Source organism: Zalophus californianus, chromosome 9 (assembly GCF_009762305.2).
Source record: "Zalophus californianus isolate mZalCal1 chromosome 9, mZalCal1.pri.v2, whole genome shotgun sequence".
In the NCBI taxonomy this organism is placed as follows: Eukaryota; Metazoa; Chordata; class Mammalia; order Carnivora; family Otariidae; genus Zalophus; species Zalophus californianus.
In genome coordinates, this window is record NC_045603.1 from 62,432,981 (window position 1) to 62,456,049 (window position 23,069).

At 47.1% G+C, this 23,069-nt stretch overlaps 1 protein-coding gene across 3 annotated transcripts; it reads left to right on the forward strand.

Moving 5' to 3' along the window:
• The first annotated feature begins 7 nt into the window (after positions 1-7).
• On the forward strand, positions 8-23,038 carry CELA1 (chymotrypsin like elastase 1). 3 transcript variants are annotated; one of them, XM_027592561.2, is made up of 10 exons: positions 8-91; positions 2,969-3,111; positions 3,782-3,864; positions 5,251-5,351; positions 6,232-6,354; positions 7,562-7,698; positions 8,459-8,514; positions 8,913-9,047; positions 9,164-9,289; positions 19,582-19,716. In XM_027592561.2, exons 2-9 carry the CDS (start codon positions 3,072-3,074, stop codon positions 9,167-9,169), a joined length of 681 nt encoding a protein of 226 aa, XP_027448362.1. In that variant the 5' UTR covers positions 8-91; positions 2,969-3,071; the 3' UTR covers positions 9,170-9,289; positions 19,582-19,716. The 3 variants fall into 3 exon arrangements, with proteins under 3 accessions (XP_027448362.1, XP_027448363.1, XP_027448364.1); XM_027592562.2 differs by lacking the exons at positions 8,459-8,514; positions 8,913-9,047; positions 9,164-9,289 and adding an exon at positions 20,492-23,038 and having other exon boundaries at positions 19,582-19,731; XM_027592563.1 differs by lacking the exons at positions 8,459-8,514; positions 9,164-9,289; positions 19,582-19,716 and having other exon boundaries at positions 8,913-9,042.
• Positions 23,039-23,069: the final 31 nt, after the last annotated feature.

Genomic DNA, 23,069 nt, shown 5'->3' on the forward strand with positions numbered 1-23,069 from the left:
TATTGGCTGATGGTATTCATTATATTTCTTCTGATTTTTAAAGAAACTAAAACTGTGGGGCCCCAGGCACTGTGCCTGCTGTGCCCACTGGGTAAGTCAACCCTGTAGGACAGTGGGTTGGGGCCCAGCTGAGAAGGCTTTGAAGGCCATGCTAATGTGGGTAAGCCAGAGGGAGCCATAGTTCCTGACTCTAGTCCGAGCCCTGTTCTTGGGCGCACTAAACATCCAAATGTTCATCGGGTGTTGATTGTTGGCCACTTACCCCGACGTCCCCCCTCCTCTCTATGGCGTCGCTCAGCAGCTCTCCAGCCCAATCTTAGGATATATGCCCAACCAAGGTGCCATGTTGTGGTGCCAAGTTTCCCCACCCCTACACAAAAACAGCATAACGTCTCCTGGGGGCAGTCAGCTAAGAATGACTCACAGCAGAAGAGAGAAAACCCCATACCACACCTAGAGAGTAGGTCCAGATTTGGGGGTGAAGAGAGGACTAGGGAAGGTAGGTGGTCAAGAAGAGGGAGAAGGTACTGATGGGGTGGTATAAGGCTTCATGGCCTCCCCTTAGCTGAGGCTGGTCTCACTCACCCTAACCCAATATCTACACTATTGCTTAAAATTCACCCCTCTGACCATTCTCAGAATTAACCTAAAACCTTAAAACCTTGCCTACATCTTGCTTAAAACCTTGACACTACCCCTTTGCTACTATCTCCTGGCTCCAGAAGCCTCTCACCTTGGCATTGAATGGCTGGTCCCTCCTAGGGATCTACTTCCCACCTGAAGAGGATTGGCGCCATTGCCCAAAATAGCTAATATCCCAGAAGATATTCTTATTTTTAATTACAAAAGTAATGCTGTAGAGAAGCCAAATAACACAGAACGATATGAATTTGAAAAGTGAAATCGATCCTCACAATGCCTCCATGCCTATTGATTCATTCTCTAGAAGTAATAACTTCTGTGTAGAAACGCTTCCATCCCCTTTTTCTATGAATATACAGGTAGACACATACCCAGGACCATATTATCTGCGATTTGATGTCTTCATTTAATATCTCAAGGACATCTTTTCCTCTCAGTTCATTTAAGTCTAACTCATTCTTTTTAAAAGCTGGAGAGTAGTCCATAATATGGTTAAACCCAATTTCTTTAGCCTTTCCCTGCTGATGAATACTTGGGTTTTTCCCAAATTTTGCGGCAACTTGGTGACGAACTGCATAACCCACATCCTCGTGCATTTATTTTTGTGCCTGTGTTTATTTCAAAAGGATGCATTCCTAGATTTAGAATTGCTGAGTCAGAAGAAACGCAGTGCTTCGAAATGTAAACCCAAACCACTGTCTACGTCTAACCCTAAGAGTGAGAATAGAAGAGTCAGACCAACAGGGGAGACGAGGCTGGTATTTATGCAAATACGGATTGGGCTCCTCTGAGCTAGGCCAAGGGTGCGGAGGTGGATGGGACATTGGCCCTGCCCTTAGAGGCTCACTTTGGAGTATGTGATGTGGAGGCGTAACCTTTAGGTGGCCCTAAAGCCTCCTCTTGGGCTCTTTGTCCTGGGGTGAGACCTGTCTCCTTAACTCCAGAACAGACAGGGAGTTGGGGGAGGATGACCCAAGAGGCCCTGGCTCCCCAGCCAAGCCCAGCCCTCTTCCCCATCTACTTCTGTTAGAATGCCAGGGGTGGGACCGGAAAGGGGACCCTCCAGGCGACCTGAGCACCATAATGTGTTTGCCCTGGACACCTCAGTGATGGAAAGTACAGAACTTCCAACAGCCTTTTCCAGGCTTCTCCTGCACCTGCAGGCACGAAACTTGAATCCTAGGGGCGCCTGCGTGGCTCAGTCGCTTAAACGTCTGACTCCTGATTTCAGCTCGCGTCATGATCTCAGGGTCGGAAGATCAAGTCCCATGTCAGGCTCCGAGCTCAGCGCAGAGTCTGCTTGAGATTCTCTCTCTCTCTCTCTCTCTCTTCCTCTGCCCCTCCCCCTGCTCATGTTTTCTCTCTAAAGTAAATAAATAAAATCATTTGAAGGAAGGGAGGGAGGGAGAAAGGAAGGAAGGAAGGAAGGAAGGAAGGAAGGAAGGAAAAGGAAAGGAGAAAGAAGGAAAGAAACTCGAATTCTGGAAAGCATCTAGGCCACAAAGACCCCCAGGTGAACCGGGTGACTTTCCTGCCTCCCTCCAGGCTTCTTGGTTTCTCTCTGCCTAAACACAGCTCCACTAATAATAAAGGCTCCCTCTGGAGCCTCCCAACCCAAAATCCTCTGCCCACCACAGGGCACCCTGCACCTCCTTCCTTCCCTCCTGACTTTGATGGTCAGGGCCTTTCCTCTTCTGCAGGACAGGCCTGTTGCTCACCTGCTCCCTCTGCCCTCCATGCTCACAGCCCTCAGACTATCTCCCTACCCTGGGAGCCCCCCCCTTCTAACCTGCCTCACATTCTCCTTCTCTGGGCACTCTCCATCTGAGTCTCCCCAAACCCCTTCCTTAGGACCTTCCTCCACCAGCATGCTCTCCACTGTATCTACTCTGCTTTAGCTCCTTGCATTTACACCTCTGTCTGCGTCCTGGGGGCATGTCCCACCTCCCTGCTTGGGCAGGGGGAGCTTGCTGGCTTTTCTTTTTGCTAAGCACTCTTCCCTCCTCCACACCTCCCCCTTGCCTCCACCTCTGCATGCACAGAATGGGTCTCTGCACTTTGAGGGCCACAGAGGGCAGGAAGGCAGTGACAGACCAGGAGGGGAGCCCCCTGAGGGCCAGGCCGGTCCTGATCCCCACTCTGATTTCTGAAAAAGAGCTTATTGGCTGCTTTTCAACTCAAGGCAGATGATTAATTCAGCCCTAACCCGACCTTGTTCTGTCTTTGAACAACAAATTAGTTTACTTGCAAATCAATCTTTTCATCTGTATTTCCATGTCACCTGGGCGCCCCCCCCCCCCCCCCCGCCTCCGCCTTCCATTGGCAGCCCTGCCAGCTGGTGGCAAGAAGGTCAGCAAAGCCGCTGTTAAAGGGAAGGTAAAGAGGGCTCGGTTCATGGCAAGGGGGCAGTGGTCCACTCAGCCAGCAACATGCTCCGCTTCCTGGTGTTCACCACCCCGGTCCTTTATGGTAAGTGGGTCATCTGGTCTGAGTTCTAGAAGGAGGAGGATTTGAACAGGAGGGTCAAAAGCAATCCTTAAATCCGGGCCTGTTCTGTATGCCAGGATGGGATGGAACACTCTGACTGTGAGTCTAGCAAAAACTTTACCCTCCTGGAGCCCGTGAGAGGAACAGTCAGGGCCACTCTCCATCCAGAACCCTCTGGTTGGCTGGACCTTGAACCATGAAGCAGAGATGCCCCTTTCCAGGGCCTGGGCTTTCTCACCACTCCCACTGACAGGAAGACACCCTCGGCAGGTGCCTGACTGGGATGTGCACTGCTGTGCTTGCCCCATGGAGAATCCTGCCAAAGCACTGTATGTGTGGGTAGAGGTGGGAGGTCACCTCAGGCCATGGGATGACCCCCCAGCAAGGCTGAGGCCACAGGGAGCCTCTGGAGCCCTAGCCTAGGGATGTGAGATGCGTCCTTCACAACATGCTAGAGCTCTGAGGACACCTGGGGGAAGCAGAAGCCATTCAAACTCCTCTATTTTCAAAAGGGGCTCCCATAACTCTCAGCAGGGCCCCTCATTTGCTAGGGAGGAACTGAATTCGCAGACAAAGCAAACCGCCTCCGTGCTCCCCACCCTGAGCTGACCCCATGCTTAGTCATCACTCACTCTTCTTCTGTCCCACAAAGGACACAGCACCCAGGACTTTCCAGAAACCAATGCCCGGGTAGTTGGAGGGACTGAGGCCCGGAGGGATTCCTGGCCCTCTCAGGTGGGTGCTCCTTCACAGCCCCAGACTTCTAACAAAACAAGAGTTGCCTGCGTGCTGGTATATGGTATTGTGTGTGTTTGTGCACGTGGCTATCAACAAGAAGCTCTCTGGCTGTCTGGATTCTAGATTTTTTTTTTTTAAGATTTTATTTATTCATTTGACAGAGAGAGACACAGCGAGAGAGGGAACACAAGCAGGGGGAGTGGGAGAGGGAGAAGCAGGCTTCCCGCTGAGCAGGGAGCCTGATGCGGGGCTCGATCCCGGGACCCTGGGATCATGACCCGAGCCGAAGGCAGACGCTTAACAACTGAGCCACCCAGGCGCCCCTGGATTCTAGATTTAAGAGATGAATGGGACCAGGCTTAGGTGGAAAAGGCATGTAAAAGTTTTGGAGGAGGGGATTTGAACCCCAAGCCCACTCACTTTCCCAGGCTCACACCCAAACACAAAGCACATGTATGTCCCCAGAGATACTCCCCGTGCCGCACTAGCAAGACTGTCCAAGACCCGCACCTCAGACCCCTCATACACACACACACACACCCATGCACGCACATGCACACCCCACTCCACACCGTGTGCCTCTGCATTCAGGCACTCCCCCACCCCCAAGGAGAGCAGGTTGCTTATTTGGCTATTTAGAGCTTCTACTTTTCTAACAGGGCAGCCAGGCTTTGAGTTAAGCAATTCTAAATGCATAAAACTGGCAAATTAACTGGGGACTGACCACTTTCAGAGGAATCATGGCAGTTAGAATGAAATTCAGTTCACAAAAGTTTGCAGCCCAGTTTTCAGAAGTAGAGCTGCTGTGGAATAGGAGGTGCTGAAGACGACATGAGCTGATAAAAATGAGAATTCCAGCGGTCGTTCTGAGTATTCCCTAGGGGAGGGGGACAGAGTATGTCTTGGAGACCTTGGAGGGGGAGCTCTGGAGACCCGAGCCAGTGGGCTCAGGTGACGGAGAAATTCCATGGCCACATTTCCTACCAAGAGGCAATGGAAGTAACAGGACCTGGGTTCTTGGCCCTTTGCAACAACCCAGAGTAGGGATGTCAAATACACTGTCTGTGCACCTTTCCTCCCCCCATCTATGGACGGAACAAGCATCACCCATGGGCCCAGCAAGCATCACCCAACAACGGAGCCCTCTTTCCTGCTGATCCCAGGGCCATCTGCACACCCCTTCTCACCACCACTCCAGGGAGCCACCGACAACCGATCAGTAGCAATCAACAGGTCCCTTGAAGCCCCTCAGCCATCTCTAGCCCACAGAGTTGGAGAAGGTTTTGAAGGATGGCAGGAATTGAAGGAAGTGTAACAGGTAGTTTGGGGCAAAGCCTCTTGAGAAACACCAGCCTCTCCCTCTTTTCTCCCCTCCCCTTCTAGATTTCCCTCCAGTACCTGTCTGGGGGCCAATGGTATCACACCTGTGGAGGGACCCTCATCAAACAGAACTGGGTGATGACGGCTGCTCACTGCGTGGACACGTGAGAAAAACAAAACCCAGCTTTGCTGAGCCCCTGGAAGGGGAGAAATCTGGCCTTTCTCAAGGAATACGTATCTCTGAGCACTCGGGGCAAGACTTTAAGGGAGTGTTGGGGGTCCTGCAGGGAGGTAGCAGGATATATGAAAAGTAGAGATTTGGGCATCAGGCAAGCTTTGGTTCAGATCCCAGTCCACCTTCTTCTACCTTTGTGACCTTGGATGGCTTACTTAGCTTCCCTAAGCTCTCACTCTCTTATTTCTAACATGGGGGTAATAATACCTACTTCGGATTAAGTAGGTGACTATCTCAGTGCCTGGTCAATGCCTGGCTGGTAACCATTTTTTTCATATTTGTCTTGAGCCATTGTTCTCAAATCTGAGCATGAATCAGAATCACCTGGAAGGCACAGATTGCTGGGTCCTGCCCAGCAGAGCTTCTGACTTGGTAGGTTCAGGTTGAGCCTGAAAATCTGCATTTCTAACAAGTTTCCAGGTTATGCTGCTGCTGCTGTTCCAGGGATCGTGTTTTAAGAACTATTGGTGTATAACCTCCCCCAGACCCCTCTGTGGGCTGAGAGCCGTTGTATCATTTGTGTTCACCACACGCCTCCCAGGTTATGATATATCCAATCTATGATGCTTAACCTCATAAACTGGGCAATGAAGTTGATGGTAGTTTTTGTCACTCCCCCAGATTAGTAAATTAGAGAAGGAGAGAGCTTGTTACTTCCTCATCTTCCAGGGTCTTTCGTCCACCCTCTGCCTGGGTCAGATAAAATGGCTGCCTGTCCTAAATAGGACGTGGGATGGTTTCCCAGCTTTTCTCTGAGGGGAAAGAGCCCCCTGGATGCCTCAGGGTTTCCTTCTCCTCTGTCCCTCCAGACAAATGACCTTCCGTGTGGTGGTTGGAGAACACAACCTGAACCAGAATGATGGCACCGAGCAGTCTATGAGTGTGCCGAAGATCGTGCATCCATCCTGGAACAGCAATAACGTGGCTGTCGGGTAGGGGCACGGCTGGGCTGGTCTTGAGCTGGGAGGTCGAGGGCTGACTGGCCAGCAACAGGGTCTTGGCATCCCTCACATTCATTCAGAAGGACTCTGAGAATTTGGATTTTGGAAGCCTTGGGATTTTTGAAGGTCTTTGGGATTTCTTTGATCTAGGCTGGTCTGCATGATTGTATCCCCTGAAACGCCTTCTCTGCAGAGTTTAATGTTTCCATCTGTGTCGTTATTTATTATTCATTTTCTGGAATAGACGCCATCAGCAAAAGTAAATTTCTTAAAATGAATCTTACATGAAAAAACTCCTGCAAGACTGAGCTGTAAACTTTTGGAAAGGAAGTAGTTAAAATGGTGGTTGATTCTCTGGAGAATGGGGGCCACGGGGCGGGTTCAGGAACTGGGATATTTCTGCAGAGCTTTCAGAAACACACATCATTTTTCATCTTTCTTCTTTGAGAATTCTTCTCTACTACCAAGATCTACTACCACTCTGCTCCTTTCTGATTCCCCCTGTCATGACTGAGAGATGTAAGCTCCACTCCCCTGCGCTGCAGAGGTCACAGCCAGACTACAACACCAAGACCGCACCAGCAGGTGCTGCTGTTAAACCTAGCCTACCATCCAACTGTGTCAAGTTTGAGCCCCAGCAAGTCAGTCCCCTCCTCCTTCAAAGTCGTTAGTTGCTTTTTTTTAAATAATTTTTTCTTCTTTTTTTTTCCTTTAAAGATTGACTTATTTATTTTAGAGAGAGAGAGACTGCATGCATAGAGGGAAGGAGAGGGAGAGAAAGTCTCAAGTAGACTGTCCACTGAACGCAGATTCTGATATGGGGCTCAATCCCACAACTATGAGATCATGACCTGAGCCAAAATCAAGAGTCGGGTGCTTAACCAACTGAGCCACCCAGGCGCCCCTAAAGTTGTTAGTTTCTTTTTTTTAATTAATTAATTAATTAATTTATTTATTTATTTATTTAAGAGAGAGCGCACTAGAGAAAGAGAGCAAGCACAAATGGGGGGCAGAGGAGCCTGATGCAGGACTTGATCCGATCATGACCTAAGCCAAAGGCAGACACTTAACCGACGGAGCCCCCCAGGTGCCCCTAAAGCTGTTAGTTTCTAATTCTCTGGGGACACAACGGCTTAGTGAGGGCCAGTCCCTTTGCTGACCTGACGGAAGGCCTGAGCTGGCTCCTTTCCTCCCACAGCTATGACATTGTCCTGCTGCGCCTGGCCCAGAAAGTGACCCTCAACAGCTATGTCCAGCTGGGTGTTCTGCCACAGGAGGGAACCATCCTGGCCAACAACAGCCCCTGCTACATCACAGGCTGGGGCAGGACCAAGAGTAAGTCACCTACATGGGCACCATCCGCCACATGGATCTTGAGTAGGTAGCGGGGCTTCTGGGGCACATTTTTCTGTGGTCCTAGATGTTCATAGCCAGAATCAAGGAACCAGAGATAAGATAACTGCTGCATGAAATCAAGCTAAGAACAGGCCATGTAATAGTCAGGTCACATAGACTCATAACTAAAAAAAACAAAAACAAAAAACCTCAGAGAATATTTTGTACCCGCCTCTCATTTAATTTTATTTTATTTTAAAAGATTTATTTATTTATTTGAGAGAGAGAGAGAGCATGCAAGTGAGCGTGGTGGGGAAGCACAGAGGGAGCGGGAAAGAGTCTCAAGCAGATTCCCCACTGAGCACGGAGCCCCCATGGGACTTGATCTCAGGACCCTGGGATCACAACCTGAGTGGAAATCAAGAGTCTGATGCTTAACCGACTGAGCCACCCAGGCGCCCCCACCTCTCATTTTATACATGAGGAAACTAAGGCCCAACAAAAGTAAAGACCTTGTGTAAGATCACATGACTAGTTAGTAACTAGTTAGCTGGGACCACGACCCAGGTATCCTGGCTCCCACTTTGGTGGACATCACACCATCACACTACCTCCATAGAGGTAGCTCTCGCGAAATGAAAATAAGGGTGTGTGGTCCCAGTTCTGCTTCGTACGGTTTGCAGTGTAAGGTGAAACAGGAGAGTCCTCAACAAATAAGACCATTTTAGTTGCTTTAATTTTTCTTTTCTTTTCTTCGCAGGAGTAGGAGAGGGGCACCTGGGTGGCTCCGTCGTTAAGCGTCTGCCTCTGGCTCAGGTCATGATCCCGGGATCCTGGGATGGAGCGCCGTATCCAGCTCCTTGCTCAGAAGGGAGCCTGCTTCTCCCTCTCCCACTCCCCCTGCTTGGGTTCTGCTATCTCTCTGTCAAATAAATAAATAGAATCTTTAAAAAAAAAAAAAAGCAAGAGTAGGAGATTGGAGGTTGGCGGTTTGGAGCTTGGAAACAGTGACGGAGGATGACCCCTGAAGGAAGGGGCCTGTAGCCTCCATATAATGAGGGGAAGGGGAAGGATCTATGGCACACAATGTGCTTGCCCTGAGTTGGCTTTCATCAGAGCCTGGGAAGGTTGGGCAGGGTGTGGAAGAGTTCTCCCCCCGGAGAGCACCCGGGGCTGACGTCCAACTCTGTTTTTCCTGTTCACCCAACGCGCAGCTGGCGCATAGCCTGCAGCAGGCCTACCTGCCCTCTGTGGACTACGTCACCTGCTCCAGCTCCTCTTTCTGGGGCCCCACCATGAAGAGAACCATGGTGTGCGCTGGAGGAGACCGGGTTCGCTCAGGATGCCAGGTGAACACACGCAGGAAGTGTCAGAAGTCCCACACTAGGCTCCTCCCCTCTCTGCCCCCCCATCCCCCACCTTCTCCTCACTTCCTTTCCACACCAACTCCCACCCCCACGTACAGACCTGACTTGCTACTCTGGCGTCTCAGTGAGAATGAGTCTGTGCCGGGAACTCTAGACTCACAGAATCTCAAACTTGAAAGGAACCCTAAAATTCATCACGCCCAGGGCCCTGACCTCAAAAGCTGGTATGTGACCCAACATTTGTGTGTCGGTGTGTGTGTGTGGTCCTTAGAAGCTGTTAGCCAGCTAGACTTTTTTTTTTTTTTAAGATTTTATTTATTTATTTGACACAGAGAGAGTGAGAGAGAGAGAGAGAGAGCATAAGTAGGGGGAGTGGCAAGCCGAGGGAGAAGCAGGCTCTCTGCTGAGCAAGGAGCCCGATGCCGGACTCGATCCCAGGACCCTGGGATCATGACCTGGGCCGAAGGCAGCCGCTTAACCGACTGAGCCACCCAGGCGCCCCAGCCAGCTAGACTTTTTACAGCCCAGAGTGGTGGTTGTTAATTGTGTACGAGGAAGCTCTCTTCCCATCAACCCCCACTTTTCTTGTAACTCCTCCACCACCACCCCTTTACCTCAGTAGTATTTCCAGGAGTATAGACAGGTGAATACAGCAAGAGAAAGCACACAAAATAGTGTTATAGTCATTTATATATATATAAATAGAGTCTTCTTCTATTTAGACAGGATCAGTCATCAGTATACCATCTTACAGATATCTTAATGCAGTTCAACAAATGTTCTTGATTACGTATTAAATGCCAGGCACTGTGCTAAGTTTTAGGGATACAAAGATGACTCAAACCGAGGGTTTAGTGGAGGAAGGGCGGAGCAGATGTGTGAAAGAACATTGTAATACAATGTGGGTAAGTGTTATAATAAAAATATGCAGCAGGCAATATAGGAGCCTAAAAGATAGGCACTTACCTGTACCTGTTGGGGTCAAAAAAGACTTGCCTTCCCCAAGAAAGCGGAGTCTATAAGCAAGTCCTGATGCTTACATAGGAGAAAGCCAGGCAAAAGGGGAAAAGCTATTCAGAGAGAATGACATGAATGAGGGCATGGGCCAAGAAACCCTCTAGAACACGTAGAGAATTACAGGGTGTTCCCTACAGCTAGAGCAGAGGTCAGAGCCCACAAACTTCCAAATCCTGCCTGCTGTCTATTTCTCTATAGTCTATGAGCTAAGAATGGTTTTTACATTTTTATTTTTTTAAGTTTTTTTTTTTAAGATTTGTTTATTTATTTTGAAAGAGAGAGCATAAGCGGGAGGGGCAGAGGGAGAAGGAGAGAGAATCTCAAGCAGACTCTGCGCTCAGTGAGGAGCCTGATGTGGAGCTCAGTCTCACCACCCTGAGATCACAACCTGAGCCAAAACCAAGAGTTGGCTGCTTAACCAACTGTGCCACCCAGGCGCCCTGGTTTTTACATTTTTAAATGGTTGAGAATAAATTTTAAAAAGAATAATGTCGTGACACATGAAAAATATAAAATTCCAATGTTCATAAAAAAGCATTTAATTGGAATAAATACAGCCATACTTGTTTACTTGCATATTGTTTATGGCTACTTTCATAGAGTTGAATAGTTGTGACAGGGACTCTATAGCCTGCAAAATCTAAAATATTTACTATTTGGCCCTTTATAGAAAAAGTGTGCTGACCCCTGAGCTAGAACAGAAACTATTACCGTACAGGGAATGTCAAGAAATGATGCTAGAGGCAAGTAGGAGCCTCTTGACTTAGGGCTTCAAGTGTCATGTGCAGGGGAAGAAAATTTTTCCCTTCTTCCCTTCTAGGTTCTTTGGCTCATCTGATAATTAAATTGGTGTAAGACAGATTAACAGGAGAAAAACAGATTTAATTTGTTTTTTTATGTGGAGAAGCTCATAAAAATATGAGACTCAAAGACAAAAACCTTTTAGGCAAAGAAATAATAAATTTGTGAAGAATTGATAGGACAAAGACGTTTGGGCTTGGGGTAAATGAGTGAAGAAGCAACAGGGTGAAGTTAACAGCGTTTGTTATACAGTCCTAAATTCCCTATCTCTAATGATAAAGATGTCTCCTTACCTCCTGGTGCAGGGAGAATACCTTTCACATGGGCAATTATTTTCTGCTTTCAAAGGAACAAAGTAGGGTTAGAATGTCCTTACACTGTCTGTTCTTAAGTAACTTTTAATTCAGAATAATCAATATCCCAAAGTGGTATATCTGGGGGCAGCTGCCTGTCATGAACCTCCATCATATGCTTAGGGACATGAACTTTATCTCTTAGGCCTGGGAAACCACTGAAGAGTTATGAAGAGGAGACTAGCATGATCAGATTTGCCTTTTAGAGGCATTGTCTGATGACAAGGCAAGCATGTCTTTGAAGAGGGTAAGGTTGGCCAAAAGACAGGTTAAGAGACTATTGTAATTATCTAGGCGATAGATTTGAGGGCTTGGACTAGGGCAGCGGAGAGGAGAGAGAAAGAGGAGGACCTGGAATGACTTTTAGGCATCTGGTTTAAGTGATCTGGGAGGGGTTTGCTGCCTCCAATGAGAGAAGGTTTATAGGACTTGGGAGAGAAGGTGATGAATTTGGTTCTGAACAAGTTGAGTCTGAAATCCCAGTAGGACATTCAGGTATAGTTGACCAGTAAGTAATTAGATACAGGAAGTAGAACTTAGGGGGAGAGCCAGACTAGAGATACAGCAGGTGAGATCCACCCCCCACCCCCCACCCGCCCCCATCCCACGGGGGAGAAGTTGTAGAATGAGAAAAGAACAGTGAGTTGAGGAAAGAACTGTGATAACATGAATACTTGAGTGCTTCAGGGATAGGTGGGGGAACAGAGAACCCATAAGACTTAAAAAGGGATTCGAGATCATAAGGGTTTTCCAGAATCTCAGGAAATACCGATGTGTCTTACACAGTATACAGAACATCCCGGAGCCACAGTAGATAACCGGAAGGGCCTACTTGGGCCATTGGTGGATCACCGGTAACTGTGGCAAGAACAGTGTCAGGAGGGGAGAGAAGCTTTATTGAAGGTAAGAAATGAAGAGACAATGAGAAGCATAGTAAGGAATGGAGAATCCCCTTCCAAGAATCTTGGATGAAAGAAAGGGACCAATCTTGGCATCCAAGGCATCCAATCTTGGATAAAAACAAGTCTGATAGCTTTGAGGAGGACCACAGGTCATGGAGGGGGTGGATATAGTAGGGGACCACTGAGTGTGTTAATAGGCAGAGAAGAAAGGATCTTGTACGGTCAGAGAGAGAAAGGAGTGGATGGCACAAGATCCCAGAGGAGGAGAGGTGAACCAAGGGCACAGGTGGAGCTGGAACAGGAGGGGAGACAGCAAAATACCAAAATGTGCATGGATCTGAAAGAGTGTGCAGGCTGGGTGGCTGGAGGATGGCAGGTGTTCTGCATTAATTTTCTATTTACTTATAAACTAGGAGTCAGTTTGAATGCTGAGAATGAAGGAACAAGGGTTGTATGGGTCTGGATTATTTAAAGTGAGTGGGACAATGATCGGCCTCCAAGATGTTCCTGATAGGGTGAGGTTGGAGACCACGCAATGACTGAGTATATGATTCACTCCGTTTGACTCGAGACCCGGTTGCAGGGAATGGGTTAATCCAGGCCTGGGTTTTCCTGCCTTGACTGGAGCCAAAGCACAAGAGTGCAGACTAACAGCAAGGTCTGCGCTGGGTGGAAGAAGAGAAGCCAGCAGGAGGCCGGGAGGCTGGCTGAAATAGTAGAATCAAATGATCAAGGACTCCTGGTGAGCACTTAGAACCACGGAAGCAAGGCGACCAACTCCTCCCAGTTTGTCCAGTTTCCTGCATCCTGGGAGCCCTACATGCAAGTAGAACCTGATACCCAAGGCAGTCTCTGCCAGGTCCCCACCCGCTAGCTTCCCCCTTTTACCCTAAGGTTTAACCTTTCTGAATTAATTCACTTTCCCTCTGCTCCCTCAGGGTCTTGAACTCTGAAAAAGCAGAGTACTTTTCTTCTGGCAGTGGCTCCAAATTGACAATTCTCTGAGGCAGTTGTGTCTCCAAAGCCTTTCCCACTGCAGTTTCCCAAGACTGTGTCTTCTGGGTGTTCGGCCTGCTGGGCCCCAACCCTTCACCTCAGACTGGATTCACTGAGCCCCTCTCACCTCAATCCACTCATTCCCACTGAGCTTTTCCCAGCTCCTCCTTCTGCCCTCAAATCCTCAGCCACACCTTCCAACTCTCCAGAGCCTGTGTTTCTTTTTAGTTCAATTAGCATAAGACAATAGTATTATATATAACTTAATTACCTTCCATTCCTCTAGTCCCGAAATATTCTCAAACCCCCACTAGAATTTGGGTGGAAGAGGGGCGCCTGGGTGGTGCAGTCAGTTGGGCAACTGGCTCTTAGTTTAGGCTCCAATAGTGATCTCGTGGTTGTGATCTCCGAGGTCACCAGATCGAGCCCCCATCTGAGTCTGCTTGAAATTCTTTCTCTCCCTCTGCTGCTTGTGCTCTCTCTCTCTCTCTCTCAAATGAGTAAGTAAATCTTTAAAGAAAAAAAAAAAACTTCCTTCTCCTTAAAAAAAAATCCCCCACCTTTTTTTTTAAGATTTTATTTATTCATATGAGAGAGAGAATGAGATAGAGAGAGCATATGAGGGGGAGAGGGAGCGGGAGCAGCAGACTCCCCGCCGAGCAGGGAGCCCGACGCAGGACTCAACCCCAGGACTCCAGGATCATGACCCAAGCCGAAGGCAGCCGCCCAACCAACTGAGCCACCCAGGCGCCCAAAAAATCCCCCACTTTTGATGAGATTCTCAGCTTAACTGAGAGGTACGATCAAAATGTAAGGCATCAGTGCTACTCTCAGCTCCTGCTCTGCAGTTCTCACAGCTTTTTGTGAAATTCTCTTGATCCTTTGTGCGGTATTCACAGGTCATGATGGTTTTTGGCTTAACCTCTGTGATATTCACAGGCCACGTGACTTCAGGCTCACAATCTTTACATTGCTCATTCTCTTCATTCCTTTTTTGGTGTTTCTGTCTTGGGGAGATCACTTGCTTGGTGGTCAGTGGCTGTGAACATGCATTTGAAGTGGCTGAGAGGATAACAACGGACCAGGGAGACTATGATGGTTACTATAAGCAGGATTAATTCCTGATGTTTGGAATGCACTTTGGGGCCATGGTCCCCAACACCCAAACAATCAAAATCAAAGAAGTCAAAGAGAGATCCCATTGTAGGAGTCACCCTTCTAACCCAGGTGGCTTGCTCAGTGTTCTTATGTGAGTTTCAACTCCTCCAGAGGTGTTAATACAGGTGCAACAGGTGGTGGTGGCCACAGCACAGACATCCCCTCGCTCAGCTAAGGATAATTAAGAACTATCCTATCATCAAGAACAGCTTTGGCCAGAGAATCTAAGGGTCTTTGTGGGGCATCTCTTGTCTTGGCAACAGATTCTACCATGTCTTCAGGAGTTAAAGAGAGGTTTCTAATCACATTCTGATGTACATTTACTCTACTCCTAGCCAGGGAAGTGTGGCCCTGCCAAAGGAAGGGAATCCTGAGTCATGAATAATCAATGATTCCTTTCTAACTCAGTTCTTCCTCTAACTCGATGATGTAAATCCAGGGGAGTTGTACAACGAGGTAGGTGTCTTAGTTCATTTGTGGCAAGTCTGCGGGCACACTTGGATAACCTAAAAGGCACTTCCTGGCTGTGTGCCAGCTATCTAGTCCTTTGTAGGCCCGAGGAGGGTGATAACCACCACGGACAAAGACAAACTCTCTCAGGGAACAAACCACTTTTCAATCAGGTGGCGCTGTTAGGTGGATTCATTCTCAGGGATTGTTGCGTTTGCCCATTCAAGCCAGGGGACAGTTAGGTCTTCTCTTAGTCTGAAATAAAAAGTTGTTCTAAGTTCCAGAGGCTACCCCCCTTAGCCGTGGCCCAGGGGATGTGGATGATGGTGTTCTATTTCCAGGCCAGCACCAGAGTGAAGGAAAGAAAGGGAAGAAGAAAGGGCTTCCTATTTAGTTAGAGTATGAAGCCTTGATCTGGCATCTTGGGAGGAAGCAGTCTACCGCGACGTCAGCTACTTCTCTCCCTAGTCACTTTGCCTGGGAGGTCTCCAACACTTGTGTGGGACCAGATGTCAGGTGGGGCCTTCTCCAGCTGTGAGATGCTTGTCCAAGGCTTAAGTCCCTGGAGTCTGGCTGCCCTCTGGGTGGTGAGGAGGACCTGGTGTCATCCCTTCCAAGGAGATTCAAGGGCAGTCTTTGTTCTTATTGATTCCAAAACAGAAGGGTGAGAGAAAATTGGAAGTGTTAGTTGGAAGAGTTTTTTTAGGAAACTGGAAGAATTCAGGATCCAGTCCAAATTACAGGTGTATAATAGAACCTCAAAGACAATTAACAGGATTAGAATCTAATACACATGAAAGTGTAAACATAATTTCTTCTCTCCACAATTACCTTCATTTTTTATAGTAAAACTAATTAGTTTGCTTTAAACATTGCCTGATTTACAGAAGTGCAGCAAGAATAGCAATTGACCACATAAGCTCTTTTTTAAAAATTTCTATTTTAACTTTATTTAAATCTAATTAATTAACATAGAATGTATTGTTAGTTTCAACGTAAGCTCTTTTGAAGACTGCTTTGCTGGAACCTTGTAAGCAAAGTACCAGGTCAATTTTTCCATGAGGCTTTATTGGCTCTGTAAAGTCAGCCTTAGTTCCTTGAGACTGTCTGGTCATATGTGAGCTTATACACAACTTTCTTAAATATGATATTCTAATCTGGGCTTTGGTAATATAACCAATGTTTCCAATTGTGTCTTTTTTTTTTTTTTAAAGATTTTTATTTCTTTATCTGACAGAGAGAGAGAGACAGCAAGAGAGGGAACACAAGCAGGGGGAGTGGGAGAGGGAGAAGCAGGCTTCCCAAGGAACAGGGAGCCCGATGCGGGGCTCGATCCCAGGACCCTGGGATCATGACCTGAGCCGAAGGCAGACATTTAATGACTGAGCCACCCAGGCGCCCCCCCAATTGTGTCTTATTATACAAGGAGATCAGATTCTCATTGAACCTCTGTCAATAACTAACTACAGTTCCCCTGGAAAAACATGGGTTTGAACTATGTGGGTCAACTGATATGTGGATCTTTTCCAATATAGAACAATAAGTGTATTTTCTCTTCCTTATGATTTTTAAATCACATTTTCTTTTATCTAGGTTACTTTACTGTAAGAATACTGTATAGAACACATATGACACAAAATATGTGTTAATCTTAGACTGTTTATATTATCAGTAAGGCTTTGGTCAGTAGTAGGCTAGTTACATTTTCGAGGAGTAAAAAGTTATACAGGCATTTTTGACTGTGCAGGGAGGGGTGGTCGGTGTCCCTAACCCCCATGGTGGTCAAGGGTCAACTGTATGTTGTCATGAAAAGAATACTCGAGAGTTTTCGAATTATGGAGAGATCAGGTAGGGAGAAAAAGGAAATGTTTCATCTTTGGTCACAAAGATACAGCTCACCAAATTGTTGATAGCTGAAGATAAAAGAAAGAAAAAGGTTTCCTCAAATCTGGAAAAGCAAAACATTAGAGAACCAATAATGTTTTCAACGAGAAGTCACAGAAATTATAATCATCCTCCTCAATTCATGCAGGCCCATGTAATTAACATTTGTCCTGTTTGAATCCCTTTTTTCCATCAGTTCTGGAAATTTCCAGCCAGTTCAGTTGCTTGATCTGAAAGTATCAGAGACCTGTATTCTAGAGTACTTGTCAGATTCTTTTCCATGAATTTCTCTGAAGATAAAACACATCTGCAGGAAGCTTTTGTAAAATCATCGGAGTAAACAGTAACTCTCTGTAAATGATAAAAGACTTAAAAATGCCCATTTTTAAAGATCTGATGAGAGTTCATTATAAAGGAACTGACAAGGGGACTCATGCACGGCCCTTGGAAATGGTGAGAAAGACCGTAAACTCAGTGTTCGCAAAATGCCACCCTCACCTGTTTCTTGGTGTCCCCAGAGCTGTCAGAAGTGTCCTTTGGTCTGGCCTCTGCCACCAAATCTGTTAAGTAACAAATATTCAGCTGATTAAATTTAGAGATCAAAGTGGCTTCAATGATTCATGAATCAGATAGCATCCCATCTAGAAAATAGAAAGGAGCTTCATTAAGCTATAGAAAAGAAAAAGGTTATGAAGGCAAAGAGAAAATGGAAAAAGGAAATTATTAGCAAAGAATGCCTTGTTTTAGGCAAGGTTGCCCTCCTAAGAGGTCTATCAGCAGATTACTTCCTAGTGCTGACTGGGAATTTCCAGGTTGGCTGGTTAAAGATCACATTTCTGGGAGAGGCTGAAGCTACAGTTAGGTTAGGTATTAAGCCTCCATAGAGCTTGGCATAAGTGACTTTATTTTGGGCCTGCTGTCATTTTTTAACAGTTGGAACATTTTGGAAGAGTGCTTTGTGATCAAAAGCAGCTTATAAGTGAATTATATAAAATTATATCCTCATGGAGTCAACAGCTGCTCTTGTCCGTCTCTATATTCTTCTAGAGACAGGCTTGGCACACCCAAGCGTGTACATGTTTTATTGTGGGTCCCTGGTCATGTGTTCCTCTATTTCTCTTTCTTGTCTTACACACTATTTGATGTTGCAAATTCTTCAGTAAGTTCATGAGAAAGGGAAGCAGTTGTGTTTTTTTTTTTTTCCATTTCTTCCCCTACCCACACCACCCCACCTCTGGCAACCACCAATCTGTCCTCTGTATCTATGAGTTTGTTTTGTTTTGTTCTGTGTTTAAATTTCACATAGAAGAGAGATCATAATGTATCTGTCTTTCTCTGTCTCACTTGTTTCACTGAGCATACTGCCCTCGAGGTCCATCCATGTCCTTGCAAATGGGCAAGATTACCTCTTTTTTCATGCCTGACCTCTCATATCCATATTATATTCTAAAATTACTTTTCATTTCCTGCAGAACTTTGTTCTTCCTGGAGTTAATAACTGTCTTTTTAATTTGAATAATATATATTCCACTTATCACTAAGTCAACCCCACACTGTCCACTAGTTTGTAAGTGACTTATTTTATCCTCTCTTGACCCCTGTGTTTTGTGTCTTGGTATAGGTCTATTTGCATTTATTGTGAAAGAGACTTGGTGGGTTTTCTCATTTTAGAAACTCCAGAACTTTGGTTCTGAAAATGTTTGTTGATGATTACCTCCCCTCCATTTTTATATTCTCTCTAGAATTTCTGTTATTCACCTACTTACCTCCTTAGATAGTCCTCTTATTTTCTTAGTCTCTCTGTATTTTGTTTGTTTGTTCTACTTTATCTTCCAGCCCTTCCAATCTTGCATTTCTATAATCATAGTCATAATTTCCAAAGGCTCTTTTTTGTTTTCTGAATGTTCTGTTTAATAGCATGCTGTTCTTGTATCATGGATGCAGTATTAACCATAGTTTTTTATTGCTTGTTTCCTTCTCCCTACAAATCTTGGTTGCCTTCATTTTTTTGTTTATTTCTTTGTCTCCTTGTTTGGAACTTTATTGTTACATTAGAGGCTTTCTTCAGATGTTTGGTACTCCTTCACCATCTGCTCTTATTTCAGAGTGAGGGTAAAAAGCTGATCAGTAGCTCTGAGCCTTCGGTGGGATTCCTCCATGGTGAACTGTCTGTTGGATGATCTAATGAGGCCACTGCGGCAGGGGACCTCCAATGGCCGTATCGTCTGGTCTTCCCTCTTATGCTGGTCAGATTTTGCAGAGAAATATCTTTCCATTTTCCGTCTGGAATTATAGAACTGGCATCCTGGGAGCTGAATAAGGAGGAGAGTGTCAAGGTCATATTCTATCAACCCAGTTTCCTCTGATTCTAAGCCTGAGCGTGTAACTGCTACCCAATACGTCACTTTCACTCCTCTTTACACCGCAGTTTTTTTTCCTTACCCCCGTTTAGTTTAATGTGTTGACTACCCACCCTGTGTCTAAACGCTAAGTCTAATGAGAACCATTGGTTTAAATGCCGGGGATGAAAAAATCATTAGAACACTCTACTCCCCCTACTCTCAGGTTTGGTGTAAGTCAATAAAAGCTACTGAGCTTAAGATGTTCAAAGTTGTATGCTAGCACTGTGGAGAGGAAATGTATCAGTAAGACACAGTTCCTGTCTCAAGAAGCTCATAGATAGGCGTGGCAGGTAGAAACAAATTATGAAACCAAAATACAAGGCAGAACATGACATGAGTGCAGCAAAAGAAAGGAAAAGGTACTGCGGTTGTCCCGAAAGGAAAAAGAGATTTCATCTGCATTGTGGGGATACGCTGGAAGTGGGGGGATTTGAATTGGAGCTTTAAAACTGCACCGGATTTTACAAGCAGAAATGCGGAGGGGGTATAAGCAAAAGCAAAGGTTCAGAGATTTTAAAATGGAGTTTTAGACCCCTTCTTCTCCTCCCTGCAGGGGGATTCTGGGGGCCCTCTCCATTGCTTGGTGAGTGGCAAGTACACCGTCCACGGAGTGACCAGCTTTGTGTCCAGCCTGGGCTGTAATGTCTCCAGGAAGCCCACAGTCTTCACCCAGGTCTCTGCCTACATCTCCTGGATAAACACAGTGAGTCTTCGCAGATGACGGGTTGAAACACGGTCATCTGAACCCCTGTGTACTGGCAGGGTTGGGGAGCAGAAGTCGGCCGGGGGAAGCCACCATCTTCCTTACCACATTCGTTTACTCCTTTCCCTTGCCTCCGTGGTGCACTTTCCTGCCGTAATGCTGCCGTCCTGGGTCCCCCTCTGCATACCACTCAGGCTTCACCAAAGTGTTTACTGCTTAGGGCAAGACAGTGATAACAGCAGACCTCAACCAGGCACATATCAGTGCTGTCCTAAGTCAAAGCCAAGGGAAAAAACGACTGCAGCGAGGCCCCCATTATTTCGGGCAATGGAAGAGTCACTAACATTTTCTCCCATGAGCTCTTTCTAAGGGCATTATGAGAAGCTGCTCTCTACCCTTTGGCAAGAGGTTTTACCACCCTAGACAATGCTCGAAGGTTAGGTGAGAATTTACCTCCACACTCACCTACTGGTCGAGCTTCATCACATCCCACCTATGCCCTCCAGCCTTCAAACACACTCTGGAGTCTTGTGGTACGAACTTTGATTCACAACTGTCTCCAGGTCTGTCCTTGCCCCTAAGTGCTAGGCATATGCCTGTAACACTGAATTGTCCCAACACAGCTGAGATCTACTTCCTGCCCCCCCCCCAACTACCCCAGAAACCCGGGCAGGGCCACCCTCAACCAGGAGTCCTGGAAGAAAACAGAAGGGAGGTGGGCGGAAGGTACTGACTGTGGACATATGGGCTTTTCCTTCAGGTTATTGCCTCCAACTGAATATCTTCCTGAATCCAACAGCCTGCCCAGGATGATGCTTAGATCCACAGTAGGACTTGAGATCGTCAAGGAAAAAACTTTCTGAGAGACCACCGAGCCAGATACAGAAAAGCAAATACAACTGAATATACATTATCACCCTGAATCTTTTTGTTTGTGATGGAGCCCTCTAAAGGAAATGCAGTTCTAGGATCCACATCGGATGTCACCACATTTCTGTGCTGGTTCTTCCATTTACCGCCACGTCTACCAGTTCACAAACCAAGCCAAGTGGGAGTGGTTTTACATTATTCTTTTTGCATTATTTTCGGATCTACCTATCTATCAATCTGCCCGTCTGCTCTTCCTCCCATGTGCCTTTGCTATAAGCAAAAGCAAAGAGTGCTTTAAAATGTTCTTGAGTGCCAAAACGTGCCCGCACTATCCCGGGGAGACTGTGGGCTCATCCTTCTTTTGGTTTCCCCCTTCAGTGTCTAGAACAGGTGCTCACCCCAAAGTACTGAGTGATGGCAACCACTAGGATACCCTCGAGATAGGAGTATAGGATTCAGTGGTAGGTCAGATGCCAGCAGACAAAGAAAGTGACCAATTACAAAGGAGACGAGGGAGGCAAGAATAGAAACAAGGAGAAAAGAAGATACTGAACAAAGAGAGGAAAGGGTTGAGCAGAACAAAAAGGGAGAAGAGACCACAATAGAGGGCCTCCAACTAAGTGTGAGTCAGCATTTCAAGGCTGGGACTAAAATAGGCAACCGGATCTGGGGTTCTATAAACCACAGAGAACTGGGAAGCTGATAATTCTGCCCGATCCTGGCCTGGGCTCTGTCTTCTGGAGGGGTCTACAATAGAGCGAAGAGAGAACTGAAAGATGAAGAGGGTGAGAGCAGCTGTTCACAGCGATCCCCGAGGACCAGACAAGAGGGAATAGGTAGTTAACATTATAACCAGAGAAACCGGCCAAGACCGGTCCTGGCATGTGTAAGGCTGCAGTGTCAGCAGAAGCCTCTGGAACAGTGTATGCACTGTAAGAAGCTGGGTCAGGACGCCTGTATTCCCATCTCGGTTCCAACACTGAGGAACTGGGTAACCTTGGGCAAGTCACCAGCTTTTTCTGTGACTCAGTTTCCTTGTCTAGTTAACTTCTGAAGATTGTCCCTGCTCTAAAACCACATGATTTGGTGACCATCAATTTCAGTTCCTAAGAGACTGGCACAGAAGAGGGTTTTTTAGGAGGCAGTGGCTGGGTTGCATTGCTGAGGATGCTGTGGACGCCGAGAGTGACACAGGTGTTGGCCTCCTTCTGCTAGCGACAGACCTGTTATCGTGACCACCTTCTCTGTGTTCCCACAGTACTGCCATCCCCTGGGCTTCTCCCCTCTTCTTCCCATGCAACATCAAGTCCTTCCATTTTCTGCACTCTTCTAGACCATCCCCACAGCTAATGTCCAGAATAAACCCTAATGACCTAGGACCTGACAATTTTGTATCCATCTCTATAAATGCATTAAGCACATCATATTATAATCATCTGATTACCAACGTCTCTCCACCTCAGACTTTAAGCATCTTGAGGTCAGAGATCTCATTTTTTTTTTTTTAATTTATCCTTGGTTTCCCAACACCCAGCATGCCCGGCACACAGCTGACCCTGAGTGCACTCTGTCTGTTTGGGGGAATGGCCCGGGGAAATGACAGCAGACAAGGGCCTCCAGCTTCCCTCTCCACTCCTGATCGGGAAGTCATCTTGACCCTCTTCCCCTCTTGGAGGGATGTTACACCACTGTAAAAATCTGTGAGTAAATGATACCTCCAAACCCAGGGTCCTCATCTCTGGCTATCCGCTCAAAGGGGTCAGCTTCGGTTAGGAGACCTCGGTGGGAGCAACAGGTGTGATCTGGGCAGCCTCATCCCCACTTTCCCAGCCTGTGTCTGTCTTCACACCCCGCCTCCACCCAGGACACGCACCAGTCCGTACAGCTAGTGAAGCAGCAAGCTCCCCTCCCCAGCGCGGGCTTCCAGTCTCTCCCCTCAGTCCTTTCCTTTGCTAAGGACCCCCATTTCTACCGCTGGCTCGGTTGTTCCTCCCTTTCAAATCTCGATGTGGGGGCCTGTCCCTTCCCGCACTCTGTCCCTACCAGTTCTAGGCCTACAGCCAACCTCTCCGGCAGAGGCTTTCCATCTTTAAAAACCGCCTGGAAAAAGTCGAGTATTTAACCCGACAGTCCAGAAGACACGCGCATAGAGTGAAACAACGTTTCCCATACTCTTGCTAAGTGGAAATCGCCATCTTTCTACCCCACCGTTCCAGTTATTCCCTAGTGCTGATGGTTATGGCGAATTGGCTGCAGGCACGAATGGGTCTCGGCCCACGTTAGAAAACTGTTCCGTGGGGCTGGTGCTCCCGTCCCTCCGGGCTGCGCAGCTTCTAGGCTGATTTTGAGGGAGTACCACCTGAGGGCAGGCCCGCGTTTCCAGCCTCCTCCTCCGAACAGGTGCAGCCCCCAGCCTGAGCTGCAGAGGTCCCCCTCGGGGCCGGGGCTGAGCGGGGGGGTGGGCCGGG

Coding starts and splice junctions, on each gene's coding strand:
- CELA1 (XM_027592561.2), top strand. CDS start 3,072: ATGCTCCGCTTCCTGGTGTTCACCACCCCGGTCCTTTATG. Junction 3,865..5,250: donor GGGATTCCTGGCCCTCTCAG/GTGGGTGCTCCT, acceptor CTCCCCTTCTAG/ATTTCCCTCCAGTACCTGTC. Junction 8,515..8,912: donor AGCGTCTGCCTCTGGCTCAG/GTCATGATCCCG, acceptor CCCAACGCGCAG/CTGGCGCATAGCCTGCAGCA.